At 40.2% G+C, this 26402-nt stretch overlaps 1 protein-coding gene across 1 annotated transcript in view; it reads left to right on the top strand.

Annotated features, from left to right (window-relative positions):
• The window catches only part of LOC111873084 (chondroitin sulfate proteoglycan 4), a 259855-nt gene extending 234072 nt beyond the window's left edge, over positions 1-25783 (top strand). The window contains exons 17-26 of the mRNA XM_033754985.1: positions 272-323; positions 801-1121; positions 3099-3349; positions 5031-5223; positions 5881-6036; positions 6751-7166; positions 8514-8777; positions 10442-11017; positions 11876-12205; positions 12706-25783. Coding sequence (XP_033610876.1) covers positions 272-323; positions 801-1121; positions 3099-3349; positions 5031-5223; positions 5881-6036; positions 6751-7166; positions 8514-8777; positions 10442-11017; positions 11876-12205; positions 12706-13518 — 3372 coding nt within the window. The 3' untranslated portion in view covers positions 13519-25783. The remainder of the gene's footprint in view (positions 1-271; positions 324-800; positions 1122-3098; positions 3350-5030; positions 5224-5880; positions 6037-6750; positions 7167-8513; positions 8778-10441; positions 11018-11875; positions 12206-12705) is intronic.
• The last annotated feature ends 619 nt before the right edge of the window (positions 25784-26402 follow it).

The raw sequence follows: 26402 nt of genomic DNA, 5'->3' as shown, positions 1-26402 counted from the left end.
TATGTGTTTTGTATGACTTGCACGTCAAACAGCAATAATTTCCCTAAACATTATCTTATTAATTCTTGTGATGGAGATACAGTGTGTTTTCTGTGATATGTGAACTGAATTTTTATATATTTTTTAGATTAGCTTTAGGTTTTGAAAGAATTAAACTGTAGTTAGGCGTGTTAAAATGATTCATCAATTAGAGGATGCTGTGAAGCTTCATCTTACAGACCTAGAATATGTGGACTAGAGTCTGCTGGCATTGTGTAAGGTTCAGTGGTAGGTATTAGTGAACATAATGAACATTCTGGTTCCTAATAGCAAGGAATTTCCTGGTGAGCTTAGTAACCGTGACCTCTGGATGTATTTACTGATATCTATTTCAATTAGGAGAAAAAAGTTGTCCCTGTGCTTAACTAATTAAGCACTGTGCCATGAAGGTGTATGGGGGAGTGGATATATAGATCCAAATTTTCTTGACCTCAGCACTAGTTGGAGGAGAGTTGTCAGCTTCACTCTCTGGCTGCTTTACCCCCAGTACCCCTTGGATAGGAGGTTGGGTGGACCCCAGAGCCAGTCTGAATGGTGTGGAGAAGTGAAAATTCTTGCCCCTACTGGGACTCAGAACCCCAACCTCTCAGTTGTCCAGCCTGTAGCCAGTCACTATACAGACTGCGCTATCCTATGATAAATACAGTAGGCTTCAATGTCACTGGTTGGAGTATGTGAGAATACAGATAAGTGTGACCTCAGCAACAGGTTTTAGAAGCTAACGCTTTTGTTGCCAGGCAGCAGTGATGTCAGTGTGTAAGCTGTGGCAGGAATGAAGAAAAGGACAGCAGTTAATGAAACAGTATTGACACATTCGCAGGTGATGCATCCATACATCCCTGCATCTGACATCACGTACTTGCTGGTAGAACCGCCACTTTATGGCTACCTGGAAGTGTTGTCCAGCCAGGTGGAAGCAGAAGATGATGTTGGTGAGGTGGAGGAGTCTCGCCCAGCTCCTGTAACTCTTTTTGACCAATCATTGATTGATGATAAACGTGTTCATTACATCCAGGCAACAGCTAACCGGACGAGGGATATGTTTGTCGTGGATGTTACAAATGGTATCTCTTGGCTTCGAGGTGAGAGCACTGTAGTAACGAATTTGGTCATCATGAGATGGGTCAGATTCTATAACCCTGAAAGCCAGATAAAATATATAATTTAAGAGTATTTTTATCTTTATTTTATCTCTTTCCTTTTGCATTATGAAATTAAAGCATAATGTCGCCATCTGCTATAACAGTGGTCGTTTAGACGGCAATCGTATACCTTGATTGAAGAGCGCTGTCTTCTGGGGTGTGGTTCTGCACAGCTTGCTGGTTTCTCACAGCTTGCATCACTCTTTGGCCCTGAAGATGAAGTCAGTGCATTCCTTGGTACACTTCTTCCAGACTGTACGGGGTCAAATCCTAGAAGATAGTACTCTTCATAGCCACTGCCATGAGAACTCCAAATCTACCAAAACATAAAACTGCTTACAATCTTTTTATTGTTGTATCAAGTATGGCAAAGTTTTAAAGGAAGTTATGTCAACAGATGATGACTGAGTAGGGATTTAGAAGGAGACAGACTGGCCTCACATCATCTTATCCCATAATTCATCTAGCAAGACTGAGGGAAACTACACAACTACAGTTGGTATAGTTGGTAACGCATGGGTTGTTAATCCACACACAGAGGAAAGACTCTCCTCTGTAATGTTGACCATCGCAACTAAAATCCTGCCGAGGTTTTAACTGAGTCCTGTCAAGTAAAAGGCTGGAAAACAAATGCTCACTAACCTATTTGGTAAGGCGTACCAAGCAAGTTAGCTCAAGCAGTAATGCTTCTGACATTTACTTGGTAGGTGCTTGGTTCCAAATTTGGCTGTGACACTGCTATTGTGACTGAGGTTTTCCATTGTTTCCTCAGTCCCTCCAGGCAAATAAATGCCAGAATAATGCCTTAAATTAGGCCACAATCACTCCCTCCTGCATCCTCTCTGGATTTGATGACGCATAGTCTGATTACTGCAGCACCATAAAATAAACCAGCAAGAAAATAGTCAGAAAGAATAGGAGACAGATGGTAAGTAAATATACCTGCATCTTGAAACCACACATCCCACTTTGCTTAGAAGATAGTTAGCAACTCCTCTCCTCTTTACTGTATACAGACTGAGGAGACGATTGCTGCATTTGTCAGTGGTTTTGTTGTGTCCCCAGTGCTCCCCTGATGGAGTGGGCATCCAGGCTTTGAGCACTGCTCAGGAGAAAAGCCAGTCCTTGGAATGCTGGCCCGTTATTACCACCGAACAGAAACATGAATGGGGCAACAAAAGCCTAAACTTAGAAACAAACCCCAGCAAAAAGGAAAACCTCATAATATTTTTCAGAATCAAACACATAGAATTAGACGATGCAAGCCAAAATCTTAAATAAATTAATACCCAGCAAACTCTTGTTGCAATGCGTCACAACAAGGGGGTCCCTCGCCCTCAGCAGCCAGTACAAGAATCCAAACAGAATTTAGAATGTGCAACCTAAACAGAATTTCAGCACCTACCTCCTGGGGGCCACAGGCAAACGAAAGACTCCCTTTCAGCCCTCAGTACCTAGAGGAAGCGTTTTTCGTAAACAACTGGCATAAGGGGGAAATCACATGGTATATGGGAATGATGGGATTATGTAATCAAGGAAGTAATGGCACGGATTCCGTGGTGTGGGGGGGGGGGTGAGATAGAACATGGCTCAGTAAGGGAAGTAGAATAGAGGATTTGGTTAGGTGGATGCTAGTCCTTAACTGTTTCCTTCTGCAGATGAGATGTGTCACTTAGAAGCATTAGTCCTTTAATCTGGATTCTTTTCATGTTTGAGATGATCAGTAAGAGAAACATATCCTGCAATTTTCCAAAAGATGGAGCCATTTCTGGCTCTTTAACAAATTACATTATACATTGCCATTAAAATATATTGGTAGAATTATGTTTAATTACATAAAAAACTATAAAATAATGTAGAATTAGGATTATTATGCCATGTAGTTATGGTAGCTGATGAGTATAGTTATGTTGGCAGGCCTGGTGGTCCAGTTTCTCATTGTGCCTGAGTGGCTGTATATCTCTGGTGGAGAGCTACGTGTCATGGAAGGTGATGCCGTCACTTTGCCTGAGTCCATGCTAGCAGTCCTCACTGAGTATTACCGTGGGAGAGTAACAGAGTACCATGTTATTGAGCTACCCAGTGCCGGATCTATCCAGTCGCTAAGGGAGCCCAGGATCCCGCTTCACAAGTTCTCCGTCTCGCAGCTCAAAGCAGGGCTCATACAGGTACTGCTCTTCAAACAGGTTGCCAGATCTGAGGTTCTCACAGCAGTGACTCTGAAAAGCAGAGTCTTAGTTTGTAATACAATGTAGTTGAGAGATAACCCTTCATTTCAGAGAAATTTGTCACCTCCATCTTGAAGGTTGAGGAGAAAGCCAGACAAGAAACCAGCAGTTTATCATAGTTTTCCTCAGATGCCAGGACAGTACCTTATCTATCCCATTACCACTTCCTACCAAATCCATTTCAATTCATCAATCATCCTACCATCTGATGGTACACATTCCCAATACTGAAAGCGTCATTAAATTCCCCACACATACAAATTTACAGAGGAACACTTAAAAGTATATATTCTGAATGTTTGTTAGTTTGTTTAATAATGCTGTCAGTAGTTCAGACTGTACAGTGTCTGATGATTGTATGATAGTGGATAATGAATCGGCATGGATGTGGAATGAAATGGCACTGTACTGACATTTGCCTGGAAGGACTGAGGAAACCCACAGAAAATGTCAGTGAAGATAGTTGTTGCCCCAGTTGAGAATCAAACTGACTGTTTTCCAGACACAAACCAGAAGTGTTACCACAGTAACCACCAGCTTGCTCAGTATATACATTCTGTGAAACTAAGCTTGGGAAACCGTGTGCCTAACTTAACAGTTCATTTACTGTTTCTAGAATGTGGTGTTAGCAATAACATTTCTTGTTCTTTCTCCAAAATGATCGAAATCAAGAGACAAGTCTGAGCTTTGCGCTCCTATTCTAATATGTCTTTGATGGTGTGACATAGTAACACAGGTCATTATGTCAGCATTTGAAATTTACTACACTCTAATTTCAACATACAATGGGAATGAAAATCATGATACCAGAGATCTCTTTAAACAGACAGGAATTTTCTTGTTTAAAACACAAGTATCATCATCATCAGTAATCTGTCAGACGACAGGTCCACAGTCTCTTCCAAAACAGTTTCTCCACTTAATGCATCTTCTGTTTTTGGAAAGTGACTATCCAGGAATAGTGATAATGTGGTAGTTTTTCCATTTGCTTTCCACATCGCAGTACAACAGCCGTTCAAACGACTCTGGTCACGCCTGTTGCTATACGAACTTGAACCATCTCGAGCATCATTTCCTCTGTGCTTCAAGTCGCTGCTGATGATGCTGCTTCCGACATCAGTTTTCGGTGTCTCTCTTCGTCTGATGCCTACCCTTTGATCTGTCCAGCAAGGGAGGCCCTGCCCGTAGCTACGCTACCGCTGCTATAGCTCTCAGGGTCCTTGGCATACTCAAACCCCCTCACCACGATAAGGTGGAGACACCAAGGAGGGTATATACCCTTAAAAATATTTTTCGAAAAACATGCATAGTGTTAATCTGACTTTCCTCTGTAAGTACATGGTCTAAATCCAGGCAAAGGAGCAGCTGCTGTGAATTTTCTGCCATTTTCCGTGTCTCCACGTGAACACAGAAACATCTTGCTACATTTTGTGCACAGGGATTGCGTAATGCTGAACGAGTTGTGGTCGGATGATCATCGAAGGAAATGTTCATGTCATAGATTTATAATACCATTATCATCTGCTTGAAAGGACAAGGGAAATACAAACCTCAACCAAGGTCCCAGTTCAAAGCAAGCATATTCAAAATACACGTGCCAGTAAGCTGTCATTTCCCACAGTACCGGCACGATGGCAGTGAGACCCTGGGAGACCAGTTCACGGTGCACGGTATCGCTGGTGACAAGGAGAGTGTCCCAGCGGTAGTGAGGGTTCTTGTCTCTCCTGTAAATGACGAACCACCGCACATTGCAAACAACACTGGGCTCGTGCTTTGGGAGGGTTCAGCTGCTGTCATCACATCCACACACCTTGGTGAGTTGGCTCAACAGCTACCAAGTCATCTGTAAGTAAGTAGTTTCTGCACTAGATCACTTTCCTTGGAAGCTCTCTCTTAACCTTGTAACTACCAAGTAACGTCACAGAACTGCCTTCTAGAAATGGTAAGGCTGCTTGGGTGCATGTGCAATTGCACAAGAATCGAGACAATGTATAAAGCAGAGTTAGTTCCTTATATTCTTCCTCTTCTGCTTCACTCCTTCATCTATTCTCATTTGTTTCTCATTTCTTCTTCACCTCTTCCCTTCTCTTCCATTTTCTTCATATTTTACTTTTATTGTACTACTTCCCACCCCTCCTTCTACATTTTTATCCCTCCTTTCTTCCTATTGACCTCTTCTCCTCTGTAACCTCCTCCTCCTCAGTATGTATTCCTTTCAATTCAACTGTGTGACCAGGGTCTGAAAGTTTGGGCTCACTGTGAAGGGAAAGGCATTTGAAGCATGCCAAAATTTGGATATCTCAAGCTAAAAAACCTGTCTAGTGGATTCAGTTGCATATTCATATGCCACCTTCTCACTGCATAAATCTCACTTTGAGATGTGCCTCAGCCAATGACATGCCTTGCTTCTTCTCACATACAGGAATTTCTCTGTGCCCTGAGGGATTACAACATGTGCATTGTGTTCACAGCTGCTGTGGATATGGACACTGGGCCCAGTAACCTGACCTTTACTGTCAGCTCCCCAAAGAAGGGTCATGTGGCACTGGCATCTGCACCTAGTGTACCTGTCAGACACTTCAGGCAGGTGCAGATCAACAGTCGACAGGTTCTCGAAGGTGTCACAGGTACAGAACACACACACACACACACACACACATGCACACATCTTAAAAACAATAAAGTTGTACTGATTCTGCAGCAGATAATTTTAACACTGCATTGATAGAATGCTGCTTGCAGCAACTGTTTCACCTGAAAGGTGGCTCTGTTCTGTCATCAGCTGTCATACATATTAGATGCTTATCTAGAAGAGCTTTTTGAAACGTGTTCTTTATTTCTTCAATAGAGGATGCTATGATTCTATTCTGAGTGCATTAAGCAGAACGCATCATTGCATAATGATATATGGCAGCAGTAAGTTTGCTGTTAAAATTTCACTGGGAAGTTGTTGAATTCTAAGTGAAATTGTAGCTCTTAAAATACCAAATCCAATTAGAGTAGAGATAAGCTATCCTCAGTACCTGCAGGCAAATGCTGGGATAGTATCTCAGGTCATGACTCTTTCCTCTCCAATATATAATTCCTCAGTCATCCTGCCATTCAGTGTCATAGTTGCCAACAGTGTCACTAGACAACCACAGAAGAAAAACAGAAGTTTGGAAACACTGTACTTGACACAGCATAGTCTATAAAATTCCCAGTAGCATTCTATATAGTTCATTAACCTTATTTATAGTCTCTTTGTAAAAGGAATTTCAGCAAAACACAAAATATATTATACAAAACCTTATATACTTTTATATAATTCATGTCACCTGAGATTCTCCGTCTCTTCACAGGGGGAGAAGGCGGTGGCTTCGACTTGACAGTGAGCGATGGTGTCAAAACAACCGGTGTGCTGAGTTTCAGCATCACAGCCCGTAAGGTAACCTTGCATCTTATAGCACCAGGCTCCTCACATCTTCACGTGTTCCCTCTGCATCGCCAGACTCTCACACCCACCCAGCTGTTTGCTCTCGCCTCGGACACACGGCGGCTCGTGTCTTACATAGTCAAGAGCCCACCTGCTCTTGGCCGCCTGATGATGGAGTCGGTACCACCAGGAAACCCACACCCTGCTACAAACTTCACTCAGCGTGACATCAACAGCAGCAGAATATTCTATGAGCACACACATCCTTTCTTTGGGCTGTCAACCAATGACTCCTTCACCTTTGATGTGAGGGCTGACTTTGCAGAGCCCCTGCTGGACCAGGTAACATCAGAAATTCTTTTTGTAATACAATTCACTATGGACTTTGTCTGTCATCTGAGTTTATTAGAACTACTGCATTTTGGAAATTGTTTCATTTTCCATCTTCAGGTGACCAGGAAGGTAAAGGTAAATTGTCCCATACTTAACTAATTGAAACACTATCTAAGACATAACGGGAAGTGAATGAGTAAAGCCATGAATTCTTGACCTTAGTACTAGTTAGGGGGCATTTGTAGCTTCACCCCATAGTCACTTTACTCCAGGGGAAAAGCCCCCAGTGCCCATTGATTAGGAGGCTGGGTGGGCCCCATAACTGGTCTGGTTGACGTGAAGAGGAGAAAAATCTTGCCGCTACCAGGACTTGAACTCTGACCCCTCAGCTGTCCAGCCCATAGCTATTTCCTATAGGGACTGCGCTATCCTGACTCCCCTCAGGGGAACAGGGTGTGGGAGAAAGCCTGCTGTGCTGGGCCCTTACGAAACCATAGCTTGGAAGTGGCTCATAATACTGAGTTACTGAAAATGTTGTTAAATAAACAAGAAGGAAAATAGCCCTACAGAAGAGCCCATCAGAGTCTTTCACATTCTGTTCACAAGATGATGGAAATAGAAGTCATTTGCAAAATGTGGCAGTTGGCCTTCCCCAGTCTTTGCTTTTTCCAGAAAGCAAAGCTATTTAAAATTTTATGCCAGTATGAAATGTATTCATTTGAATGAAAACCAAAAGGATAGGAAGAGATTAAAATCACAATCTAAAAATTAAGTTGATTTAAAATTATTTTTCAGAACATGGTACTTCTAAACGTTTTCTACATTGAAGCCAGAAATATGAAATGCCAAACATAACAGTGTGAAAGAAAGAAGATTAATAAGTCCCTTGTGTTTCTGCTGTCTGAATTCATTCATTTAAATCGGCTAGAATGATGTTAATTATAAATCCTCAATTTGTCAATATTACATTTTGACTGTACAGTCACCATTTCTCCGATTTGCCATTGCCCTCTTGCCATCTGTGAACACAACATGGAAATATTTTCCAATCTGCATGCTAGTGACATTTTACATAATTATTGGAAACTTACTATAGAGAAACTCCCATGAAGGTTTCTTTATGGGATGGTGGATTTGAACACTAAACTGAGTAACTCTTAAATGAGAGTAGAGATGCGTAGGTGCTCAGGTGCTCAGATGCTGGAAGCCCCAAACAGCTGCCCATTTGCCTGTTGCAAGCAGGGACCCCTATCATAGGCACCATCTGACATGTCACATGTTACTTCTGCTTCCCTCCCTAAACTGCCTGAGTGAGTGAAAACTACATGTGCTGACACAGACATGCATTGTGTGCAGGAACTGCACATAGACATTTCAGTGTCATCGGGTGGGCTGGACCAGTTTCTGGATGTTCTGCCCCTCATTGTGGAAGAGGGTGGTATGGCAGTGTTGCAGCTCAACACGTCGGGAGTGATGGCATTTCTAGAGGCACATGCTGACCTGGAGACAGCCCCTGCCATCCTGGTGCAGCTGTTAGCTAGCCCTCAGCACGGGGAGCTGAAGATGTTGGATGAAGGCAATGTGACCACATTCACGCAGCAGCAGCTGGACATGGGCGCGGTGAGGCACCACACGCTTATCCGTTGAGGTTCTCATGGCAGTGAGATGTGATGCCGTGTAGTTTGGTAGATCGTTATTGAAAGAACAGAAATGATATGCCTACAGATCACATGTGAACTAATTTGTATGATCCATAATAAGTTTTCCGTGCAATATCCACAAATAACAAGATTTAAAATAAAGCACGAGTTAACAATGAAAGGTAGCTGCGCTACAAAAACTAGCAGAACGAAGTATCAGCAATGCCACTTGTATCATGAACAGTCCAATGGACCATTTCAACAAACAAAATAACGAACAAATCCATACAAAATAATCAGCCACTACTTAAACAGATAACAATATACTGACTACCCAGGAATAGAAGTGTTGTGAATATTAGAAATGTTATTATTTCCTTATCTGACATTACTAACTCTTACTGATGGGGGAGTTATAATGTCCGTAGCTTTGGGGGGACCCTGCTGTTTCCATGTTTAGCATAAAAGAGTAAGCTGGAAATGCAAACGCTGGTGCAGACAACGGAATGGGAGGCATAAAGCCAGGACTCGCAGTGAACCAACGGGAATAATGAAAGCAGTGTAAAGAATATTGGTGCTCTGGAGAGCTGTTTCCCATGAACAGAGTTATTGACGGAAATAATGGCCCTGATTGAGCGGTACCTGTCTTTATTTATTCCAATTCTGTTATCATTGTCTCTCTTCCCCCCACCCCCCACCCCCTCCATCACTGCCATCCCTGTTGGTGCTGCTTAATATTTTCTCTCATGCACTCTGCCCTTGGAAAATGGACCTCTAAAGGACCAAACATACGTCATTCCTGTTGCTCCCACTAGACCAGTTGGACTAAACCGGCCCATCAGTCCTGTATTGGTTCTCCCTCTCACTATATCTCTGCACCACATTTTACAACCTTGGCTCACATTTCTACCTTGAAGATGGAGGCAGTAGGTTCCTCCAAAAGGTCAGTAATGATGTACCAGATTACACGATGTCATAGCAATCTTGAACGTCTTGTAGTTTTCAGAATAGCAATAGTGACTGAAGCAAAGGCAGTTCAGGCTTTGTGAGCCTCATAGAATCGGTACCTTTTCCTTTTCACCTGAAGATGGAGACAGAACCAGCTTTGGAAACAACATACATTTAAATAAAAAATTTTCCAGAACAACTGAACAGGTTGGCATAGCAGTTGCACTCTAAGATTTTGGAGGCGCTTGGTTCAGATCTGATCTGGAGGACCAGCTGCCCTGACTGAGATATTTCATAGTCCTCCTCAGTCTCTCCAGACAAATCTAGAAGAGCAGGAGATTATGCTGTGACTGCTTCATTCCAAATACTTGTCAATTCATCAGCATATAGTGCAGCTACTGAGAGCATCATAAAGGACCCACAAAAATAAAATCAGTGAGCTTCATGACAAACCTCACCCAATCAGGTTAGCATGGCGGTAACTAGAGAATTTTAAGTGGTTTGAATCTTGTCCTGGTTACCAGGTGCTTTTCTCAGTTTTCCTAAATAAATACTGGTTAATGCTCTTAAATAGGCTACTACCATCTCCTTCCATATTCTCAACTGCATTCCAATAATCTGCTATCTCACTTGAAGCTTTTGAACCTTTTTTCCCCAAATTTAACAGCAGAATTTATTTTCGGTATTTTCCTGCAGGTGACCTATCACCATGACCATTCTGACACTCTTCTTGATGACCTCCACCTGTCGCTGCTGCTGGAGCCAGGTGATGTGTTGCTGTGCAATGTCACAGTGCCAGTCCATGTCCAGCCTGTGAATGATGGGCCCTTCTCGCTGTCGACAGCTGCCCCACACATTTCTGTAGTTCAGGGCCAGACTGTTGTCATCACACGTGAGAACCTCCTCACTGAGGACCCTGACACATCTCCGGAGGGACTCATCTATGAAATAATCAGTGGTCCTAGTCAGGGACGCCTGCTGTTCAGAAATGAGACAACGAATAATGTGACGTCAGTGGTGAGGTTCAGTCAGGCAGACATCGATGGTGGCTGTGTACTATATCAGCACTATGGGCCCCTGCAGCCCTCTACTTTCTACTTCAGGGTGTGGGATGGGCAGTTTAATCCAGCATACAGTCTGTTTAATATTCATGTTTTACCCCTGACACTGAATGTGACTGTTGGTGCCCCAGTCATGTTGCAACAGGGGTCCAGTGTAGCCCTCATCACTGCAGACAATCTGCTGGCCATTACAAATGCTAGGAGGGAGGAGGTAAGTGGCCACAGGCAACTGTTAAAATATCAGATGTCACAACAAACCTAATGTTGGTAACCCTGCAGGGACAGTGGTGCTGTAACTGGAGACTGACATAATTGGGTCTGTCACCTTAGGGAAGAACATAGGCTGTTGGCATAAATTACTGTCTTATGGGACGTGGTGGCATAGCTTTCTTTTCTTTTTGTGAGTTATTAAACAGTGCAGGCAGTGTCTAGCAATAAACAAGATATTCTTGGATGGTAACTTGTATTTGATTTTATTGAGATTAGCTGTTTTGATGAACTTTGTTTCATTGGAAGCAAGCTTTGTCAAGAACTTATTATCTGGGATAGCAGCAGCATGTTATTATTCTCTTGAGATTACTTTCTTGTTATAAATGTAGCCATCTTCCCAGAACTTTTCAGGTTATTGAGGTTAAGTTTCCTTTTTGTATGTCAGCTTACAAAAAGAAACATTTTATCTGAAGAGGAGCAGCATATTTTTATCAAATTTAGTATCTCAGCATAAATGTAGCTAACTTTCTGTAATTTTTTGTGCTACTGAGGATAGATATTCTTGATAAAGTTTTTTTTTCTATAAGCAAGATTTGCCATAAACTTTTTATCCAGTAAGTTTAGTATCTGATCGTAAATGTAGCTGTCTCTCCAAAACTTTTTAAATCATGATGTTTAACATTATATATGCAGTTCATTTTAATAATATCCAGTTGAAATTTCAAAGGTCTTTATGCTAGTAAATAAATTGCTTATGTAAAGTAATTACATTTGTTTATCATTATTTAAGAAAGCATAAGTGTTATAATTCAAAATTGAAATGAAAGTGTTAATCTGTAAGTGTGGGATGTGAACTCAGGTGAGCTACAATGTGACACGTGCACCAAGACATGGGATGGTGTATCTGCATGATGTGGCGACACGTCAGTTTGGACAGCTTGATGTGGACAAGAAACGAGTCATGTATGTGCAGACAGACATGACCACAGCAAGTGACTCCATGGAACTATTGGCCTGGCTCCCAGACAGTGACACTCTTATACCTGGCCTTGATCTCAATGTCAGCGTTGAGCCACTACTGCGAATGGGAAATTTCTCACCCATTGCTGGGATGAGAAACAAGATCACCCTCGATGTGCTAGATGCAACTCCATTGGCGAAACTGACTGGCAGTAACCCTGGGTACCAGGTATGTCATACTCAGTAGGCCTTTGTCACTGGTGGGCAACAGTACACGCAGCAGCAAGGTGTGCAGAAATGCAATGATGCTTTCTCAGGCAATGAGCCACGTGAAGATGGAGTTAGTATCCAGAGTTTCAGGAGATGTGTTTTTCTCTAAGGTGTGATGCACCATGTAGCCTGGTTGAAGTTCACTAACATTTCAAGGGAACTTTCTGCCTCCATCTTCAGGATCAAAGAGTAAACAAAGCAAGAAACCAACAAGAAATAGGCAGAAAGCAAAAGCTATGGCGGCTCTTCAGCTGAGAACAGGGAGTGAATAAATTTCTCCAGAACGCAGTGTACTTCTACCAGACTACATAGCATCACCTTCCAGAGTGATACACTTCATTGTCAGAGATTGTATTTATACCTAAATATACAATAAATTTATTATGTTCATAATCACACACGATGATAATAGAATTGCCCCAGGAGACCCATAACTAAAAGGGCGTATTGTTTTCATAGGTGTTGCATCGACCACGCTATGGCCGTATTAAGAAGATCATCCGTAGCTCTGGGGACCGCCGCAATGCAAGGGAGCGTGAAGTGACTCACTTCACTCATGAAGAGGTGAAGAGTGGAGTGATCTACTATGTGGCCCGACGACTGTCCGACCTCATAGCTCATAATGACAGCTTCCCGTTCCTGCTTGCTGTCTCCATCTTTCAACCTGCTCATGGAGAATTGCGGTTTATCATCCGTCCAGAACATGGAGAGGAGCTGACTGCTACCCCCACTGCCTCACTGCCTCCTATCCTGTCAGGACCCAAAGACCCTGTGGGTCGTGAGGGAGGATTCATTGTTGCAAGCCCCAACATGAGTAGTGATTATATTCTCATTGTCAGCATGGTGCTGGGGGTGATATTGTTGGCAGTGTTGGTCATTGTTGTTGTCAAGTGCCGCTCAATGCAAGTAGGGCGTGAAGACACAAGGAACTGCAAGTCAGACCTTACAGCAGTCCCCCCAGTACCCTTACCCCGGCCACCAGATGTCCTCCAACCGACATCACCTCACCCAAAACGCTTTACATCAAATGGATCATCTCCAACACCAGGAAACACATCGCTTCCTGCCCCAGCATCTGTCCTCCAGTGCAAAGTGATTCCTATAGAGCCTGTGGACTCGGTGGCCAGTTCCGAGCCGGACCTCAACTCAAGGTATCCTTATGGAGTGTCGGATGAGCCCACAGAGGACTGGAGCAGCTATGATACTTCAGAGCTTGGATATCCACACAGGACTGCCAACCCAATGTTACGTAGAAATCAATACTGGGTCTGAGACAGAGCATTAGAGCAGTTCCATACTGCTCGACCCATGAACCTTTACATTATCAGGGCTGTCCATGACCTACGCATATGAAACATGGAAGTGGCAATTATGGCCTTGTGAACTGACCAATGATAAATAGTTTTGGGGGTAAATCAACATGTTGACCTCTTGGGATTCTGGTAGATGGCAGCACATGGGTGCTGAGCTTGAAGCAACAAATTAAACCTAGCACAATTTCCTGGATGTACCAGATGACACAATTATGAATTGGGAATATTGTGGATTAAAGTAGCAGTGACAAATTTTAAAGTATTCTCTCAGCATTTTGCTGCAGACACTGAGAAAAACGGCCAAGAAACCTCTGTCAGGAAACATGGTGTCAAGGTAGATTTGGAACAGGGATCCCCATAATATTAGGCAGGGTTGGTGAGCTCTATGCCACGATGTCCATTGGTCCAGAACCCTCATGCGGGTTCACTTCATGTTCTCAGTTCATTCAACAGGCATTTATGTGCTTCATGAGTTACTGAGTATTGAAGGAAGGGATGGGAAATATGCAGAAAGAAGCAGATACGGCCTGCAGTAAAGTAACACCTCAGTAATAAACTGAGGAAAACTGCAAGACACCTGACATCCAGGCAGAGATCTGAATGCATGACCTCCCACTTACAAAGTAGGAGTATGAACCACAATAGAGTAATGATCAGTCCTCAAAAGTCCAAGTGTGGGTTTTGTTTTGTTTTGTTTTGTTTATTTGTTCATTTAATAAGACTATGTCAAAAATATTCAAGCTGAAATCATTCAGTCAGTATAGTGACTTGGCTATGGGATGGATGACTGAGGTATTGACAGGGTTTAAAGGTGAGAGTCTTCTCTACAACACCCTCATCGGTTTTGGGGCCCGCCCATCCATCCTCCTATCCAGTGGGTATTACGGGCTCTTTTCTGAGTGTAAAGCAACCAGGGTGAGTATCTGACCACTCACCTCTTTCTAGTGCCAAGGGTAAATATACAAGTAGTTAGACCTCCACTCCCCCATATGTCTTCACAGGATGGTACTTAATTAAGCACAGGGACAAATTTACATTTACCTTATGCCAGGAACATGAATTCAGTGACATGATAGTTTGGGTGGGGCATTGTCTAGCCTACATACCATAAAATTTTCTTTTCATAGTCAGGCTGTCAACTCCACTGAACTGTACTCAATAATTCTGATGACTCAGTTCCTGAATTTAGTTCCTTCGGTCCCACGCTCATATCCTGACAGGCTGGTGTCTCGAATCTCAACTGTCTCTCAATTGTCATCTCTTCCCAATCATCTTCAATTGCCGTCTCAAGAGACTCCCTAAGTTCTAATTATGTTGGTCTAGGATCCTTGTTATGTAGCCTTGGATTCACCCCCACAGAAAACACCTTTTCCTAACAATTCCTCTGTTGTTATAGGGGTGTGTTTACCTGACTGTTGCATAGAAATAGTAGTTCTTCTACTGTTGTGTGTATGTTCATTTCCTCAGGAACCTGTTTATTGAGCCATTGCCTAGCAATGAATGTCTACTCTGGCTTCACTATTCCGGCTTTCAGGCGGCATATCACAATACTGTGACATTACTTTTGCAAAATTATCCTGCAGACTGAATACCTATGTTTGATACAGCATTGTTCCAAAAGCAACACCACAGCTAAATGATTGTGTTCTCTTTTGATTAGGTGACTGAATGATCATATCTCATTTAGATCTCTAAATGATATAAGGTAAAGATTATTTCTTGTAACACTGCTATCTGTGCTTATCAGAATTCACTGTCACATGCTTTTCACCTTGTCAGCTGAAGATGCCTGATCAGCCAAAATGTATGTCATTCAATTTATAAAGAAATTTTTGTTGTGAGAGCAGATAGTCAGTTACAAGAAATTATCTTGATAATACATACCACATATTTATGGTTGTAACCCCTTCTGACACCAAAATGTCTTGTGTCTAGGGTTCCGTGACTAATAGTAACAGGTTCCGGATTGGATGATTGGATTTATTGATGCCTTCCATTACAATCAGTCATAACAGCTCACAATCAATGACTGTCTGAGTCTTGCTCCATTCCCTATGGGACCACAAGTGTATCCTCTTCCTCTGTGACTGACTTGGTTCTGATTTACGAGTCACTCACTTCCAGTTCCATTATCCACTGATTAACACTCCACAGCTGAACACTCAACTATTGAACTGCCTTCTGAATTCTCTTACAAATGATGAATGCTGGCCCACATGCAAATGACTCTTCAGTATGCTCAACTCACAAGTCACTTACTTCAGGAGAAGTGAATAGAGATCACCACCAAAAACAGTTCCTCTATCACTGTGTTCCTATTAGTTATCATGGGAACGTGTGTTAGTTTCATAACCATGTTCTGATTTCTACAAGTTTATCGGTTGCTGTGGATACATATTTTATTGAGCCGTTGTCTAGCAATGGACATGTCTGCAGTGCTCATTGAATGCACTCTTCCAGCGTCAAGGCATCATGTCACGGTTAGGTAAAATTGCTTGTGTTCCTAAGTACAAAGCCAAAAAGTGGTATAAAGCAAACGTGTATCTAAAATTCTATGCATTCATAATCTCTGCACTGGATGGAGATGAAGGTTGGAAGAGGACTGTGTACCCATTATACAGGGCCAAACTAAGGAATTAGTACTAAATGGTCATATGTAGCCATGAAATTGAAGGAGAAAGTAACTGACACACATTGGAAATAGTGAAGCACTCTTGCTTCAAGTTTTGCACAATCCCCATAAGAAAGCTATGATGCATGAAGCCTGTGGCATCACTAAAAATGATGAATTATCATTGAAAGAGAAATTACCAAGCTGTCTTAAAGAAAAAAATAAATAAAACGTCAACAATAAACACTGCATATTGTGTGTGTTGCGTTTATTATGTGAGAAAGGAAATCACATTCTCTGTGAGTACTTAACAATTCAAGGATCATATAATTTATAGTTGAAGGAAATGTGGTATAAGAGCTTGTTCATGGCCTGAAGATCAAAGTGTTTTTTCATCACAGAATCATTTTCACATTGCCGGACATCAGTTCTGCCACTGCAGAAGATGCATTAAGACTTTAGGGCAGAAGAATATTCTGAATGATTCTGCAGGTTATACCAGTTCCATGATGGAAAGAAATGTCCAGGTTTGGGAATAATACTTTCTGTTGTCCAAAAGTGGTGCTATTTGTAAACTGTCATCCAGTATATCAATCATTTGTATCAGGAATATTCTGTAACACAACAACAGCTTGTGAAGTAATGCTGGGATACTCTGTTTCCAATTTTTAAGGGAAACAGTAAAATTACTTTATTAACCTAGATGATTACATAAACTTTATATTATATCAGTTGAAGAATATTTACAGCCAGAGACCTGTAATAGTCATTGACCTCTTAACCCTTTCCATGATTTTTGTTAGAAATATATCCCTTTGTTTCAAAATACTGCCTTCTGGGATGTGATACTGTGTATTGTTTATAGTTTATGTAAGATGATGTCACTGATTCAAACTATATAGCATAAAATGGGCATATGTCAATAAATAATGAATTTGAAGTCATGGGGAAGGAAACCATCATGGCCAGCTTTAAGGGTATGAATCTGGAATTTGGCTGGAGAGACTGAGGGAAACCAAGAAAACATCACTTAGGATAATCTGTATCCTGACTAGTACTGGGCACCTCCAAAATACAAGTCAGGAGTGTAACTACTTGAGATGAGTAGCTTGGTGACACCATGAAAAGTTACAAGTTTTTGGAGGAAGTGGCTGCATCCCTCTTCAGACCTGTACATTGAACCTGAAGGTAGCATGTAGCTCAGGAATAACTGAATTTTGTAGAGATTGTGTGGTACCACATCCCAGAAGAAGTGGCCTCTTTACTTTCTATTGCTGAAAATGCCACACATAGTTTGCTTTAATTGCTAAAATATGGTGGTATATATTTCCTATATGCATCATCATAAACAATAAATCCAGACCAGACAGGACAATTCTTCTGAGAGAGACATCTCACGCATAGCATGGAAAGTGTTAAAGTCCTTACAGATTATTTGTATTATATTAAATTCAATTATAAATGTGTACCTTTTGCTGGTCTCAGTGTGAAATCTCACCAAGGCTCAGTTGGCATTCTTGAGCCTTGACTTCATTTCACATTAAGTCTGTGGGGCTGTTCTGAGTGGTGCAGATGTCCATAGGACAATATTTCAGCTAAAATACCTAAGAAATCAAAATGTAAAAGAGTCCTTCTAAGTGAAATTGAAGTAATTCCAACTTGTTCAACTGTGTTTCATGTTTATTGATAAAAAAAATTTAATTGGGATGTGACACTGTGTAGTCTGGTATAAGATTACTGTTTCAGAGGAAGCTGCTGTCTCTCTCTTCGAGGTTGAACAGTAAGCCAAGTGTGTAACATAGCAGTTAGCAGAGTTCTCTGCTTTGTGATTTATCTGTGTTTTGTTGCATGATGATGACAGTACATAGGCTATACAGCTTCAACTAATAGGGTAACTGCTGGATAATGAATTGGAAAACATTTGGAAGGAGGTGATTGTGACCTCAGAAAAGTCCTATCCTGGTATTTCCTTGTGTGGACTAAGGAAAATTACGGATATCCTCAATCAGTATAGCTCATGACCCAGCCAAAGTCTTAACTGGCCATCTCCTGAATACAAGTCTGGAACATTAAAACTATATCAACCTGCTTGCTCAGTCTGCTGCTTGCATGTTTCACCTAATCTTCGACCTCGAAGGTGGAAGTAATAGTGTTCCAAAACATAGATTAACTCCTATCAGACTACATGTCATCACATACCAGAAAACATTAATCTTCATAGTCACTGCCATAAGAACATCAATCAAGCAATGAGAAAACTGACAAGTACATTATTGCAATTTTCTGTCAGGCCAAGACCTCATTTAAAAGATCAGTGTTCAGAGAACTGGTTAGAGAAGTGATTAATATTTTGTTTAATGATTCATTGTTTGAATGTGAAATCCTGTAATTGTGGTAGTCGTGAACATGGGATCTATTACCTGAACATTAAGAATGTGAACTCTTAATTTACAGAGCATAAGATACGTGCTATGTTTGGCTGATCAGAGAAGAGAGGTTGCACTATTTCTGAATACACAGAACTTACAATGTGTTTGTCTCTTCCAGGTATTATGTGTTCTGTATTAAGTTCAGCCATTAGCTGCACATAGTGTGAAATAGTGTGTTCAATGATGATCACATCAATCAAGGTGGTAACCAGTGTACGTAGGAAGAAATTAACTGGATTTATTTTGAGTAGCTGTTGCTAGTTGAATAATGCTGGAAATAAAATTCTAAATTACTGGTAATAAGTCATATTTGAAAATATTAGGCTGACAGGCATTTCAAGCATCACATTTCACCCTGAGGATAGAGACAGTGTTCTTCCAATATGTCAGTACTGCCCACAAGACTACACAGTATCACAGCCCCGGAGATCACATTGTGAATTTCGAGGATTGGCACAACTGCAGGAGTATGAAGAGGCTGGTTTCTTTTGATTCTTGATGTGTGTCTGTGTTTCTGATGAAAAAAGTAATTGAAGAGTTTCAGAATATTTTACATTTTTAAGGTAATTGAAACAAAAATCAGGGGAATACAATTGGTAAGGCATAAATCAGAGGTGGACCATTATGTATCAGCTGAAGTATACCAAAGCATGTCCATAATTTTAATTAACCTCAGTCTTCAATTCACTGACCAGTGGATTGAAGGGGAGACAATGTATCCAAAGCATCTGAGCGGATAGACCTTAAAAATGCCTGACATGTAGTCTGGGCTACATTATCATGGTATATAAATGTAATTCCACCAGTTTTATTGTGTGCTGATATGTACTTAGTGCTGTAACTCAGAGTAAGTAGATAACCTCTTCACAAATAGAATTTTCCATGGAGGAGAAGGGAATAAGGCTGTGGGGTCTGGGTCAAATCATTTTCATATATAAATGAAGCTTTACAATTAATTCAGTAAAATAATTCAGTAAACGATCATTACAGTACATAGTGAATGCAGAAAACTAGAAACATACCAAATTTTGGTAATGAAATCTTCACTGAGAAGATAGTTTTAAATAGAGCTAAGGTCTATAACCACACACATTATGAAAAAGAAAAATTTGTATTGTATAACTGGAGATTAAATCAAGGACAATGGATGTGTTGCACAGATGGGAGAAATGCATACATACATTTGGTCAGAAAACTGAAGAGAACAGGTCATTTGGGAGACACAGGCATAGATTGGAGAATAATATTAAAATGGATCACAGAGAAATAAGATGTCTACTCCTATACTGCATTGACCTGGCTCAGAAGTTAATTATTTACAACCTGAAGCTTATAAATTCCAAAACCGTACAGTCAAATTACAATTCTTACCTTCTTTTTAACATAATGTGAAATCCTATTACAATAAAATAAGGATCTGAAATATAAACTTGCTTCATGACAGTTACATTCTCACCAAATGATAATGATCTTAAGGAAGTTATGGGCTTGCTCTGAATGTCAGCATATGTGGTAGAGCCACCTAGTTTTGCCCTTAGAAACATTGAATAGAGAAACTAACCTCTGGGTAGTTAGAATACTAATTGACCTAACCTATCCAAAATAAGGCTGATAGCAAGGCAGTGACATGTTAATGTTGTATAAACAGATGTTCTGACTCTGCTTCAGTGGTTCTCAAATGCAAGCAGCCATAATGATTTCTTAGTTTCTGTTTCCGATATTTTATTAAACAGAATAAATATGACAAAAGAGAAGGCAAGTAAACACATATGTTAGAATAAGAAACATCTGTATTGTGCATAAGTGAATATATTTTATTTTACACTTTGTATTACACAGTAGCTGGTCTATTATAAGCCTGACAATCATTTCCTTATAAGAATGGTGATCCTGTTTTCAGTTAATATAATGATTGTGGTGATGAAGACAGAATATACAATGAGAGGGAATTAATTCAATGGCTAGCATAAATAAAGGGTTACCAGTCTTGAAGTTTGTATATTACAAGAAGGAATAATGCTATTAATATTGTATACTAATAACCTGACTGCCATCTGTGGGCTGATTGTCTAGAGAATATGGGCACCTCAATGTCTTACAACCCTGTGGGCCTCCACAACCTGTTACAAGGATAGCTTTACCTTTTTACTAATGACTTACGTGAAGTATCACAGGAAAATAATCCACTGAACTGTACTGGAAACTGTGGTGTTAAGAAGCTAATTGACACTTGACTATCAGAGTTCCGAACATAACTCTCCCATAAAGCAGGAACTGTTTCTGGAATTTTATATCTGACAGATTAAATTGTTGTACTATTAATAATTTTCAGTTTTAATTACTGGTATTTCAATCATCCCCAACTAGTACCAAGGTCAAGAATACATGCATTTATACATCTGGTCCCCCATAGATCTTCATGGTGTAGTGCATAATTAGGTAAACACAATGACAAGTTTTACCATATTTTAATTAGTGTTAATTGATCACTTCCATGCATTTTACAAATTTTTCTCCAACTTAAACTAACATTTTTGTTCACATAAATTGATTCATAGAATATTTTACAAACTTTCATGAAACGTGTGTGTTCACAGAATATCAGTTAGTACTTACTGCACAGAGCTTTATGTTCATTACAAGAATACAGGCTTACATTATGATTCTTGTGAGAAGAAATATTAGCCTCTCACAATTCACTATTTACTGCTCATGAAATACAACAGTAAAATATAGGACTATAACTAAAAGTGTAACCTCTCCTCCTTTTGAAGTGATACCAATTTTATAAGGAAACTAGTGAACTTGCTTATGTCACTGAATGTTATAGTTTGTCACAGTTGTGAGACCATTCTGGCCCACCCAACATAATCTCACACACCTGATGGAAATAGTGCATCTGAAAATAACTTGATGAGCTTCATGAGAAGGAAGAGATGGTAATATTTCATACAAATAACTGTACACATTATTCAACTCTAGATTCTTTGAGACCACTTATATAGTACCTCATTTGAGTTCTGGGTCCTTCATAACTCTTAGTGAGAAAATCCAGTACAGACTTAAATAGAAGTATGTTTTTGGTAGTGTTGTGTATTGGTAGAACCTGTTTTGGATGAGGGTGACTGGATTCCGATTTACTGTGTTTACCTGAAAATTTCCTCTTTATTTCAAAATGCTATGTGAAATTTAAATTTATCAAATGAATATGATGTATGTATTTGAGAACCACTGGCTCTGTTACATTCTGATGTTGGGTACATACACAGGTTAGACTGATGTCTCACGCATGCTGATATACTTGACAAAGATCATCAAAAGAACTTGTAGGTACCAAGAGATCACTGTTGTTACTAATTGCTTTTGAGGTTATTGGTCTGCTGCAGATGTAACCTGTTGTAACACTTCAACTGCCAAATTCTTCCATACATCAAGGTTGCTTGGGGGTAAATGCAGTTACACAGGTTTCCCACTACATTGGTAGCTGTCTACCAGACTACACCATATCACACCCCAGAAGACAGTAATCACAATGCTCAGTTCTTAATTCAGAACAAATCAGTTCAAACCCTGACAAGAGCACTGACTTTCCTGGCTGGGATATCTCATGATTTTCCTCCGTTCTTCCACACACATAGTCTGGGACAGAACTCTGAAGTGCATCAATATCATCAGCTTTCCCCATTCTTTCCAGTTACTGCAAGTTATCTTCTTATCATTTTATTAAATGCTGGGTATCATCTGCAGCTGACATGATATCATTAAATAGCCCATCAGTTAAGCAGAATTATGACTTAGGCTTCCATATGCTTTTTAAATTATATGTCTTACTTTGTTTTGTGTGTTCAGAGAAAAGGAGTTTCCTTTGTAGCTTATTTTATGATGCTGTCAGTATCTAAACTCTGTAGTGTCAAAGGAAGGACGGTTCTGCTGTTTCCTAAGACAGTGGTCCCAAGCTTCTGGTCCATAAATTGCAAGACTAGTACTCTGAGATATAGACAGTTACCAAACATTCTGCTTTCACTCTCAGAGCAGAAGATGGTGTACACAGCAGTCTCCCCAGAACACTGGTAATCCTCTGCCAGATTACACAGCGTTATGTCCCAGAAGACCACTGTTCTGAGGGCCTCAAATTCCATGGAACGTAGAAGTCCTATCTTTTGGGATCTGATGCTATGTAGTGATGTTCCAGAGGAACATATCACCTCCATCTTCAAGATTGAACAGTAAGCCAAGTAAGAAACCCAAACAACCCTCAAGATGGATCCAATACTCATATTTTCCTTCAAAATATCAATTGATTTTCACTGAACTGCAAAGCATTGTATCCTAGAAGACAGAACTCTTCATACTCACCTCTGTGAAAACCTCATATCTCTGTACATTACAATTCACACTACATTGTAATCATATACAGTATAACTTCATTATCACATCTGAAAAGATTTCCATTATACAGACAGTAACCTATTTTTATTTCATTTTTAGGAACTAAATAGCTTCTCTTATACATTATTAATTTTAGGATTACTGTTTTAAATGTAGTCAATTGAGTACCCAGTTTTCATGGAAAACTGGTTGGCCTGCCATAAAATCCTTATATGAGGTCACGGTGGGGGAATGTATTTATAATTGCTAATAATGTGTTTATAAATTATTAATTTGTTTATCAGTTTACTCATACATTGTATGTATCCAACATCAATTAGAACTATATTTCATCTAGTTGTAAGGAAGTCTCAAGGGTTTGTTAACCATCACACCATTACTTTCGTTGTAATGTACATTAGACAGTGAATTTACGCATTAAAGATGTGTTGTCCACGTCCTCCCGAACTATTGTACACAACTGACACATGCACACATATGCACCCACAAAAATACACACACACACGCACATGACATAACACTGAAAAACCTCCAGGTAAGAATATATATGTACATATATTAATGTCACTGTAGTTAAACTGTGTATGGGTGTGAAAAAGTGGCATATTTTTTCAAGCTTCGGAGTGAATTTTTATGTATAATGAGACGGTATGTTATGAAGTATGTGTATGAAACAGAAAATGAGTAACTTGTTTTTTTTTTTTTTTTTTTGTAGAACAGAAGTTGAAAGTTATGTAAGGTTGGTTACACTGTTAATTGAAGGGGTGCATGATCTTTGTTGGCCTATGTCTCTGCTCCTGTTTTCCAGTTTTTATGGTTCTGTGTGACTTCCTGCCAGTCCTGCAAGTTGTAATATTGTGTTTCAGCATCCTGTTGCATTGATGTATTTATTTGTATAACACAATTGTATTTCCTTCTCAGATGCAACTTATTATCTTGTTCTATTACTCCATCACTACATGTTCACAAGCAATATGTAATTTAAAAAAAAAAAACAGGGAGTGATTTTGGCAAGATAGATATGCATCTGATGATGGCTGTGTACAGCCGAAACACGTAATGATAGAGAAGTGAGACAAGACAGCAAGTTCCATTTGAGACGGATGTATACAAATATCTACAAGCTATATTGTAACATGTCTGAAAAGCACCTAGCATTAACACAGTGCATCTTAGATTTCATGTTTATAATGTCACCTTACAGTTATGCATAATTTATCATTATAATGACCAGAAATTGCTTTGCTGTCACTGTCTTGCTTTACTTTCAGTTTATCTAGGAAAATTACCTAAATAAAAGTGTCACATTTTTTCAAAATTCTGTCACTATGCAATTGATGACAGAAACTTATAAGCATAAGGCTAGGGTGACTTTGAGTGATATACTTTTGTCTCTAAAGTCAGTTGACATGAGCGTGTAATATTTATATTTATTGCTGAATGGGATAGATGGACAGACAGACAATTGAAACTTCATGATAAGTTTTCACAGAATTAACGCTTGTGTTTTGAATTGTATAGTGCCCAAGGTAAGAAGCACAAAGTATTTAAAATTAAATATTTTGGTTGATTGTGCCGTCTCTTAACAGTATGCATTCTCATACCAGTTCTTCTCTTATTGCTCTAACAAACTCACACCACTTTAATTTTTTATGTCTGCTTCAATATGTTGTGGATTTTAATTTCATATATGCTGCTTTCGGTCGAGGCAGCATAGTAAAGCTTGTATAGCATTGATTTTGAAACTATGAGTTGTGGCTGTCCTGGGGTTTGCTGATTTCTCAAGACTTAAAATATATCTGTGTCCCGACAGAGCTTTGGCCACTCACTAAGTCAGTAAAATACTGTATAGTTGCTTTCAGAAAGTGAAACTCCAGCAAGAAAAACAGTACACAACTTCTGTAACTATACAGGAATATTCCGTAGCTTACTGTAGGTACAGAGATGCTGTAATGCTACTTAGGTAAGCCGGACATGGACCTGCAACACTGGGTACAACTATGCTCTTCACTGACTTGCAGAGATGGGAATTGTCAGACAAATTAATGTGTATTCTGGGGTATCACAGTATCATAAATTTCAGAACCTCCTGTGATGTAGTACCTAGGAGCATACAGACTGGGTGGGTGAGGAATGGGGGTTGATTCCCAGCAGGGGCAAGATATTTTTATCTTCTCCATGATGTGTAGAGCAGCTCTGGGTCCCATCCCTCTCTAGTTCGTTCTGGGGCTGTCCCCCTGTGGTGAGAATTTGACCACTCACCTGCATGTGTTGATAAGGTTAGGAATGTCTAGAACTATATCTCCACTCCCCCATATGACTAAAAACCATGGTGCTTAATGAAGCATAAGGACGATTTTGCTTTTTGTAACCTGTTTTTGACATGTATTTTATCCCCATAAATTTGTACCTTTCGGAAAAATACCATGAAAGTAACTTAAGATAGGTCAGAGCCACTTCAGAACTGGAGCAGGGATATAGTCAGATGACAGAGAGACTTCTAACATGTGTCAGTGCTGTGGTGACTGCTATCAAGGTGATGTTACCATTCTGTTCATGATGTATTATGTATTAAGGACAAGTTTATATATTATGTCAATACAGAATATATCAGTAAATCATGAGGAACCTTCTACTTTCTTCACACAATGCTGGCATTCCATGACACTTAGAATCAGCTATGACCTTATTTTACAGACATCTGACAGTCGTCACAATGACGGGGACAACTATGAGGTACACTGCACTACCTGTAATCGTATGTTAGCGAACAGGACTGACATGAGCTGTGAACCTCAGNTAAGAAAATCCACTCAGTTTATTTCCAACATTAGTCTGCTTTCACCTGTTCTCAATGTCTCTTCGCTTGTGGATTTTCTTGTTTTTCCTTCTACCCTGAAGATGGAGACGATACGTTCCTTCGAAACGTCGGTTAACACCACATCTACACGGTGCCACATCCCAGAAGACTGCTTTCTTCACATCTAGAGTTGGGACAGTGCAGTCACTACAGGAGCTAGGCTACAAGATGGATAACAAAGGAATAAGGTTTGATTCCAGCAAATGCAACAGCTATTCTTGTTTGCAGCCTCCAAACTAGCTCTTAGGCCCAGCCAGCCTTCCATCCAATAGCTACAGGGGTTCTTTCCCTGGGGGTAGAGCGGTCAGAACACAAAGCTGACCACTCACATCTATTGAATGGACTTGTTTAATTTGTTTCAGGGTAGGGACCAGCTGTTGGCTGTTGTGAACACGGTGATGAACCTTCAGGATCTTTAGAATTCTCTGAATTTCTTGAATTGCTGAGTGACCATTAGTTTTTCAAGAAAAAACTCTGCTCCAGGCAATTAGATGGTTGCTTAGAAGAAGAATATAGTGATCAGTTGCTTGGTTTCACTTACCTGTCTTGATGAC

This window comes from Cryptotermes secundus, unplaced genomic scaffold (genome assembly GCF_002891405.2).
Source record: "Cryptotermes secundus unplaced genomic scaffold, Csec_1.0 scaffold1269, whole genome shotgun sequence".
Classification (NCBI taxonomy): domain Eukaryota; kingdom Metazoa; phylum Arthropoda; class Insecta; order Blattodea; family Kalotermitidae; genus Cryptotermes; species Cryptotermes secundus.
The sequence above is the reverse complement of the archived record's forward strand: the minus strand, read 5'-3'. Positions and strand labels throughout refer to the sequence as shown.